The 10,055-nt window shown below is 39.1% G+C and overlaps 1 protein-coding gene across 1 annotated transcript in view; it reads right to left on the bottom strand.

The window, feature by feature from the left end:
• The window catches only part of LOC110454466, a 145,372-nt gene that overhangs the window by 69,133 nt on the left and 66,184 nt on the right, over window positions 1-10,055 (bottom strand). The window contains exons 47-53 of the mRNA XM_021503970.1: window positions 4,728-4,970; window positions 3,681-3,901; window positions 3,034-3,178; window positions 2,180-2,577; window positions 1,106-1,192; window positions 700-808; window positions 165-398 (exon numbers count right to left, since the gene is read on the bottom strand). Coding sequence (XP_021359645.1) covers window positions 165-398; window positions 700-808; window positions 1,106-1,192; window positions 2,180-2,577; window positions 3,034-3,178; window positions 3,681-3,901; window positions 4,728-4,970 — 1,437 coding nt within the window. The remainder of the gene's footprint in view (window positions 1-164; window positions 399-699; window positions 809-1,105; window positions 1,193-2,179; window positions 2,578-3,033; window positions 3,179-3,680; window positions 3,902-4,727; window positions 4,971-10,055) is intronic.

Below are 10,055 nucleotides of genomic sequence, written 5' to 3'. Positions count from 1 at the left end.
ACTCAACCCCTTCCTCAAAAAAAAAAAAAATTAAGATGAAAATAAATCCTGACTGCCCTACCCCCTCATCGAATCATGCTACCTGAAACATAATTTCTTTGCCTAACGCTGTTTTTATATGAAAAACAAACTTTTCCCATAAGTAAACACTTTTGCAAACTTACCAGCACATGTGATTCCAGTTCATGTATCCCTCAGCACTAACACTGTAGCCGACCATATCAGTCAGGCATTCTTTGGCAATGGAACAGTTTGGTACCCTTATGTCAGCGACCATATCACATCCAATTGAAGTTATGTTATGGAACCATTCCACAGTGCTGGCAAAGAACTGACGTCTCGCCGGGGAGCAGGCCTGCGTTTTTGTGGCTACACAGGACGCCATTGTTAGTTGTTCCCTTTAAAAATGAAAGCGTTATTTATATAAAAAAATATTGCTGATATACCCATTCTCAATATGAAAGACCTCTGTGGTGCTTCCTGTAAATGGATTTACCAATTTCAAAAAAAAAGGAAATTTTGTTTAAACTTACCCAATTTTACCAAACCAATTTAATGATATCTTAATATTTCTTCTATATAAAAGAAGTATCTTGCATAAAAAAAATACTTTTCTTCCAAAATTTGATGAAGAATACAATTAGTAGAGTTGATATTCATTTCTTGCAATACCAAATCCTGATGAAAATGTACACTCACCAGCAGACACTGGTGAATTCGTCGACGTTGAGGAAGGACGTCGACATGATACGCAACAGGTTACCACTGATGCAGAAGGACGCACCCTCAAGGTCACACTCAGCAGGCTCTGAGTTAACAAATAAATATATCAACTTTAGGATAAATGCATTATTGATTTGACATGAAATGCCAGACATGTTTAAGCAGGCCTTGCAAGGCCTTGGCAAGGCTTGCCTGAAAGCAGCATCAGATTACTAGGTCCGACTTTATTTCATAAATGAACAACTTTGGTCCAACTGTTTGGATCAGGATAAATGAAAATGGCCATAGAGATCACATTTAGACAAAATGAGGTAATCAAGCATTTTTCCCATTTATATGACGTATAAAAATGAGTATATATCAGGAATCAGTATGTACAGACCTGGTACAGACATCCAGGAGTCGTCCATCGCAGGGGGAGGGTTATACGCCATGAACTCGCACAGGAGGTCCCCTGAATCACATTCCCCTGAAAACAGACACAATTAATTCATTATGTGTACTGGAAATTAATGTGTATGTACATATTTTTTATTTTACTTGGCAAGGAGAATGGATCAAAAATATCTTACAAGTATTTATTTGCTGCGGCTGTTAAATTTCTTTTGTGAATTATATTAAGAATAATTGTTCAAGTAGTCAAAGAATTCCGTAGGATTGGATGTGTGTCCTGCTCTGCGCTTTTAGTGAGAAAAAATGTTTTGGCTTGAGCTTTCATGTAAAAAAGCAAAAATTAACGGCAAAAACGATGAACAGCGAGATGTTTTGGCTTGAGCTTTCATGTAAAAAAGCAAAAATTAACGGCAAAAACGATGAACAGCGATGCTCTGTCAAGTGTGATATATGCCAAAACGCAGAAAGTTGAAACTCGACAGAAGGAAACAGAATACATGTTGAACATTATTGCTTCTAGCATTACCGTACAAAATTTAAAAGAAATTGATTAAAAAAAGTTCTTGCATTTACATGTACTACACAATGCTCTTATTTGGCAATAAAAGGGGCATAATTCATCTAAAATGCATGTAGACTTCTGAAATGTATCACTTATCCAAACTGTATTTGTATGCAATATGTGTACTAAGTTTGAGTTCAATCAACCCAAGGGAACTCAAGTTATCGCACGGAAACCTTGATTCGGATGACGCAACCAACATTAATGATAGGTAATACCTATATGTCGCCTCGCGTTACAGGCGACACAAAAATTCGACCTATCAATAAGATAAACCATAGTTTGTAGATACAGGCAGTAATGTATTTCTGATTATTCATGTCCAGTGTAAATTGCATGAATTTCTGAAAATCAAGTTTCTGTGCTTAAATTTGAAATATTTTTTTTATCTCAAATATAGGAAATATTCATCACAGGATTTAGGATAAGAAAATGTTCATCACAGGACTAAGAATGTTTCATATTTATTATGGGATGAGAATAAGGTTTTGACATCCTTACGGGGACTGCGATCCATGCTTGAACAGGCTTGGTCCATGATATTGTGAGAGAGGGAGGCCAGACTTGACAGGTACACTTTGCCGGCACGGGGCAAAGGAACATTGTAGATACATGTGTCCATCCTCATTGCTGCCATACACAGGTTATAGGTGGAACCTGAGGTCAGGTTCACATAATTTTCATGCAAAAATCCGGTGAAATTTGCCAGACATGTGGCAAGAAGTCCATACGGGTCCGTCGCATGCATCTCATACTGTTGTTGAAGATCTTGGATGACGCTGCATAACGGTGAGCCATAACTAGCAAATTTATGTAGCGCATACAACACCGGAGCTTTCTGCACCATCAGACACTGTGAGGTTTGCGAGTCCACACAGTCGGCCGCCCTACTTAGAGCACTGTGAGATAAAAAAAAAACACAATACATTACACAGTATTATCATTTACCAAACTATAATAACAGTATCTTCCAAGTCATCTGCTTTTGAACAGGTCAACCTGCGAATGACCTTCATAACCTGCAAATGTTGTAGTAGATATATATACTTTGAAATATCCTGCATTTGCACTGCTTACCCCAACACTAAAAATGATTAAAAATCACCATTTAAATAAACATATTGATTGTTTTTATAGTTGTTGACGAAAGGAAACAAAATCAAAGTTTCAAGATTTCAAGATTAATCAATCCTCTAGTGCTTTTACCTCTTCAAAAGAAATAAGAAGGGCCTGAAGAGACAAAAGAACTACAGGACAACACTAGAGCACTGACATGTCAGCAAGGGCCCGTCAAAGTGATATTCAATTAAAGGTCAAAGGAAATGAAAACATGTGATAAGCAGAATCCGACTTACTTGCAATAGTCGTTACTGTTTGGGTCAACACCTCCTAACCCATTGAAACAATAACGTAAAGCAATGGCTGGCTTACATTCTATCACTGGTGTATACAGCTCCCTCATAACCTCTGCCATCATGTAAACAGTGTCACCAAACCCATCTGTAAATACAAAGGTCAAAGTCAGGGTCATACACTCAGCCGAGGTCATGGTTATTATGTGCAGCAAAGGTCAAGGTCGCACACACAAGGCCAAGGTCAGGGTCATTAACATAGCCAAAGTCATGGTTATGCACAGCAGATCTAGAAGTCAAGGTCATACACACACTGACAAGGTCGAGGTCATACACACTGCATAACCTTGACCTTGGCTGTGTGTGTATGACTGTGACCTTGGCAGTGTGTTATGCTCAAAGTAAAGCCCAAGATTACCGGTATGCAACTTATTAATCAAAAATTTGTTTACATGTTAAATGATGATTTTGAGTCTATTTGCAATATCTGTGTATATATCCATTTCATGGGTTACTTGTTTTGTTCGAGTGCCATTTTCAAAGGTAACCTTCCCTGTATGAGCGCTATTTTTACAGGCTACATATTCTGCGAAGCGCCATTTTCTCAGGTTATTTCCACGGTATGGGTGCCATTTTGATAGGTAACTTACACTGTAAGAGCCCGATTCTGTCTGTCATTTTATCCTGGATCATTTCAGTGAGGTCTGCCAGGTCTTTGAAGTAGTCACTGGAGTTACCAAGGTTACCGAGGTCACAGTAGGCCTTCAATTTCATCAGGATATCCCCGTATGATGCCATGGCAATGTTGAATACCACAGCATCACACTGTTCTGTGTTCCAACGTACACACAGCAGCATCTTGTAGGCAGTTCTGTAAATCATGGTAACTTTTTAAACCCTTATACATCAAATGATGCTGAAAGTACAATGTATGATCAATACTATGGATAGTATAAGGGACTTCAGGTGAGATCATTATTCCTGATTTACAGTTCTTGTCCAAGTAATATTCAATGAGGCCAAGGGCTGAGGTCAGAAATGTTCTGGCTAGGTCTGTAAATCACAGAAAGACTGAAAATTGATTTAATAAACACTCCACCAATGTTTTACATCATATCTTTTCACATGTAACCCATTCAGCCCTCACGTCACAGCTGAATTGCTGTCACATCAAATTATTGAACAAGTTTTAACAAATTCAATATGACATGATATGGACACTCATGCAAAATTCTATTTATCACATAACATTCATAATTGTGAAAAACAACTTCAAACACAAGCAGCTGAATCTATAAAGGTCTAAACCAAAGTATTCAGATCATAGAATTGTTGTTATGAGGAGTACAAAGTAGTTCCAGATTTATTTTTTAGCAAAAACATCCAAATTTGTCAAGAAAAAAATGCAGTTTTAATAAATTTACAATTTTGTAGGGGCCCAGGCTATGTTCCCATGGTTTTGACTAATCAGAGCACCTTAAGGTTTCATTACAAGTGTGTACTTGTATTACCATATTTATGACCTCAAGGCATAGTAAAATAGGTCAGCTATGTGATAAAACGAAGTATTATATTATTGTTTATTTTTCATTTTTTTTTCTCAAATCTTGTCTGTTAACCATGCCATTTATAAAATATTTCATGCCAAGTTGATGAAAAGGGATAATAACCTGAAAAGGATGTTAAATCCAACTTACCCGCAGAAACGCTTCTTGTCTGTGTACTGTACTCTCCTTTCTTCCATTTCCTCCAGCATTGAGAGTTGTACACATTGTTCGGCACCCTCTAAATTGCACAGTGCCCTTGGAGTCTCCATACAGGTGTCACTCATCACACTTTTCACCAACTTTACATCTGCTGTAAGCTGGTAGGCGTCATCAAAGCTGCAATCCTCCGTAAGTAAGGAGGTCACCACGTCACTTTGTGCGGTTTTGGCCCACCTGATCATAGAATAGGACAAATGTTGAAACTCACTTAACATGCATTTTCTTCACCAAACACATTTTCTTTTGTTCTAGCTAATCGGCAGAAAGCGTTTTACAATTTAACCAAAAATTTAACCCTTTCAACTGTATGTACATGTAACTTTAATAGGCTCAACCAGAAATTTAGCTGGAGGGGTTCATTACGGTCTGGAGTGGTGATAGGGTCAACGGCCACAGAAAACAAAGTGACATATATGTAACAGGTACTTTTATCCTGAAACTAAGAAGGTAAATGTTTTCTTTTAGTTAAAATGGGTCCGAAAGTTCCTAGAATTCACAGATTTAGCATTTACACCTGTATAACATCAGATTTCCTTAAATCAACAACACTATCATTTAACTAATTCACCCCTGAAGACACATTTTAACTCTTCCAATTCAAAGGTTGGAATAGTTTAATATTATGAAATTTTCAGGGGGGAATGAGTTAATCATTTCAATGTTTCCCATTAAAAAACTTTCACATGTGATCCTTTATGAAGCTTATGTATATAAGCGTAGTTTAAACTGATAAATTTCATTCTATCTATCTGTATTTATATTGCTACCATCCATACTGAATTTATCATACTTGGTAGTATACTTTATAATTAAATGTAACCTATTATAATGTCTTCAGATAGGAACGCATATGTACAATACATAAGTAGGGCCAGTTTGTTTTCATTAATGATATGCAGTAGGGGGGCCAGGTCAACGAGTAATTTGATTGGTCAACAGATTCAAGCTAAACATCTTCATTGTTTTAGCTGGCAGTTTAGTTAGCTTGGGATTTATCAATCGTGTTTACATTTCTACCTCTACTCATCTAACGTATTCAATATATATATTTAAACATTTGCATTTATCATCTTTTCCAATGGATTGAGTTCGTTCACCGTAATTAGCATTTCTTTGCGATGTTTGTTTACATCGAGTGACTTTGCGTACGGAAATTTTCTCACGCTTGTTCTCCCGCCATGGCGCCTAAAGGAAAATCCACTACGAGCACAAAACGTAAAACCAGAACTTCAAAAACAACACCGTGGGACTCTAACAACCCTCAAAACTGGACAATTCAGCAACTTAAAAGTGAGTTGGAGAAATTGAACATTCATGGTTCTTTCACGGGAATGTCAAAAATCGCGCTACGGAATTTGTATCTCGAAAACGTAAACAGACACCGAGAAGTAAGTGTTACGGCCTCCCAGTCAGAATCTGTTACGCCTGCCAATATTACGAATACATCTGCAGATGAAGTTTTAGATACTACGAACAATTCATCCTTAGATGCTTGTGCTTTGGACATTTCCGATGTGGAACTACTTTCCGACGCGGAACATTCCGCGCACTCATCCCAGACGGTTTGTGATCAGTCCGCGCAACCTACAGGAAGTCAATCTGCTACGTCACGGCGGAGGGATTCCAACATGGCAGCGCCCAGTGTGGATAACAACCAAGAGATACAGCAGCTTCAGAAAACAGTGATCGAGCTACAACAGACCATGATAGCGATGATGAGCTCACAAACGACGGCTAAGGAGTCTGTTCCAGAATCATCGTCAGGATATACTCTCGCCACAGCATTAGAAGCACTGAGAAATACCGGCGACTGTACGGCAAATGTCGCGTCAGCCAGCACCAGTACAGGTGGGTACAGATTACCTAAATCGCAATATGGTGTACCGGCAGAGTGTATTCCACATGTCGATGTCGTATCTGAGAATGTACAGAAGAAAATATGGGAGGGTAGAGACATTAATCTTGCCAGCCTTCTAATCCCACGATATGAAACATGTAAAAATACTGGAGACAGGATGGACGGAATTCATATCAGTATTAATGAGGTAGAAGACCCCCGCCTAAGTAAGTCGCTCAGTATCTCGGAATACATCACAGCTTTTGGAAAGTACAAGAGGGTGCTCTGTACCAAATTCCCAGAGCGACGACCAGAATTGGACAGATATGAAGCAAATGTAATTGAAATTTCTAACATCTACGGCTCTCATTTTTATGAGTACCACTGCCAGTTCTCAGCTAGGGCGGCAGCAGCATTGAGAGACAATAACATTAAGGTGGATTGGGCGATTAAGGATAATGGTCTTCTCAACATGGTAGTATGTAATGCCAAAGTAAACACCTGTCAGCTGTGTGGCTTAACTACACATTCTACTGCCTTCTGCCCACAGCAGCGCCACAAAACATCACATTCTAGACATCAGTCAGGAGTGAGTAGGAAAGAAGTGGACAAACATGGCCGCCAAAAAGTCAAAGTTAATGGGCAAGAGTTGTGCAATAACTTTAACAATGGCAAATGTACCAGGGGAGACTCATGTTTTTTCGCTCATATTTGTGCTAATTGTCAGGCCAACAATCATGGAGCCGCAGTGTGTAAGAAAAACAAGACGTCGCAATGACAATCAGTTATGGACAATACATCTTCAACTCCTATAAACATTGAGTGTTTGGCTGAGGAATTACAAAAACACCCCAACAGAGAGTTTGTGAATTATCTTATAGACGGACTAAAGCAAGGTTTCGACACCATGGTGTCAACTACTTCTCTGCCTACTATAGAATGCAAGAATTTACAATCGGCATACAACAATTCTGGTATTTTGGACTCCCTGGTCGCATCCGAGGTAGAGAAAGGATTTTTATGTGGACCTTATATTCAACTACCCTTTAGGCAGTACAGAGTTAGCCCTATAGGAGTAGCTATTGGAAAGTATTCTAAGAAACCTCGCCTTATAGTAGACTTGTCATCCCCGCACGAGGACAACACACATCCATCGGTTAATGAATTAATAGACAAGGAGCAGTGTTCACTGAGCTATGTCAAGATAGATGATGCCATATCACTCATACAATCTCTAGGCAAACACACAACCATGTGCAAGACTGACATCTCTGATGCTTTCAAGTTGATGCCTATTCATCCTAGTCAGTGGCACTTGTATTGTATCCTTTGGAAAGGGAAGTACTATTTCTACAATAAATTGGCCTTTGGGTGTAGATCAAGTCCAAAAATTTTTGACACCTTATCGGAAGCTATTTGTTGGATCGCGCGAGAGAACTATGGCATACCACACATCTTACACCTACTTGATGACTTTATAACATTTGAATGTCCTAGCAAATGTGGAGAGAGAAATATGGCATTGTTATATCTGATTTTTAACAGACTCAATATCCCCATGGCAAAACACAAAACATGCGGACCTGAAACAGTCATAGAGTATTTGGGTATCATTTTGGATTCCAACAAGATGGAAGCACGACTACCAGACGACAAACTCTGCAGAATAACAGAATTTCTGACAGACTTTCAATCGAGACAGTCGTGCACCAAAGGGGAGATGTTACAACTGCTTGGTCATCTTAATTTTGCGAGCAGGGTAGTGCTTCCAGGAAGATCATTCGTGTCTCACTTAATTCAACGTTCCACCACTGTGAAAGCTCTACATCATCATATCAAGATAAATAATGAGTGTAGGGAAGATGTTAAAATGTGGCTACAGTTCTTGCTACAGTGGAATGGTGTGTCAATGTTTTACAATACCCAAGTTATCACATCTGATGATTTATATCTTTACACTGATGCATCAGGAACACGTGGTTATGGTGGGTATTTTCAACACGAGTGGTTTGCCCAGCCATGGCCTGCAGGGTTACAAGGAATGGTGTCTAAATCCGACGAGTTATCTATAGCTTTCAAGGAATTATATCCTATTGTAGTAGCTGCACTATTGTGGGGCCATAGGTGGTTAGGTCAACGTATTGTGTTCATGTGTGATAACTCCGCTACCGTGGCTATTCTTCAGAAAGGCCGATCCAGATCAGCTCACATCATGCCACTAATGAGGAGATTAACCTGGTGTGCAGCAACCCATAACTTTTCTATATTATCTAAGCATGTTCCTGGCAAACTCAATGTCATAGCTGATTCTTTGTCTCGGTTACAGCTGGAGAAATTCAGACAACTAGTCCCATCGGCTTGCAGGTACCCACGCGTGGTTCCAGCCCCTTCAGAGGTCTTGTGGAGCTCCAACCAGTCATCGAGAACTTGTGGAATGCAGCAATAGCCCCCAGCACAAGAACCACTTACCAGACAGGTTTTAACTTTTTTATTAGATTCCTCCTTATGACAGGAGTGATTGCTAGTGCTGGCGCGTTAGACATTCAAGTGACAGAAGATTTGCTGATATATTTTGCAGCACATTGTTTTAACAGTAAATTGTCTCATAATACAGTTAAACTATATTTATGTGGTATACGTTTCATGTGCCTTCAACAGAACATTGCATACCCGGTGGCGAAAGATATGCCACGTCTCTTTTCCGTGTTAAATGGCATTAAACGGTCGCAAGCTAAGCCAACTAGACCGCGTCACCCAATAACTTTTAACATTCTAAAGGAAGTTTGTGTATTTCTTCGGAAGACAACACACAGATTATTTGATGATGTGCTTTTGGAAACGGTGTGTATAGTGGCCTTTTTTGGGTTCTTAAGGTGTGGTGAGTTTACGGTTAAAAGCAAATTTGACTCATCTATTCATCTGTGCGTGAAGGACTTGGCTATACTACAGGATTGTGTAATATTGACACTTAAGTGTTCTAAAACGGACCCTTTCAGGAAAGGAATAGCCATCAAACTTTTCAAAACTGATAATTATATTTGTCCTTACAATGCATGTCGCCAGTATATCACAGCAAGGCTACAACAGAATCCATCTCCTTTGGATCCATTGTTTGCGAACCATGATGGCAATGCTTTATCACGTAATACATTTCTTGCTAGGTTCAAGCATACTCTTAAATGTGTTGGTATTAACCCAGATATGTATAATGGCCATTCATTTAGGATTGGTGCAGCTACTACTGCAGCTGCAGTTCAGGTGGAAGATCATATGATCAAGGTTTTAGGCAGATGGTCTTCTGATGCCTATTGTAGGTACATCAGAACGCCCCAAGATTCCATCAGGAAAGCTCAGAGATCTATGGCTTTTGCTTGTCGATAATTAACAACAAGCTTTTTATTATTGAAATATTAAGACATAGT

This window comes from Mizuhopecten yessoensis, unplaced genomic scaffold (genome assembly GCF_002113885.1).
Source record: "Mizuhopecten yessoensis strain PY_sf001 unplaced genomic scaffold, ASM211388v2 scaffold7887, whole genome shotgun sequence".
In the NCBI taxonomy this organism is placed as follows: domain Eukaryota; kingdom Metazoa; phylum Mollusca; class Bivalvia; order Pectinida; family Pectinidae; genus Mizuhopecten; species Mizuhopecten yessoensis.
This window is presented reverse-complemented; position numbering and strand designations above follow the sequence as displayed.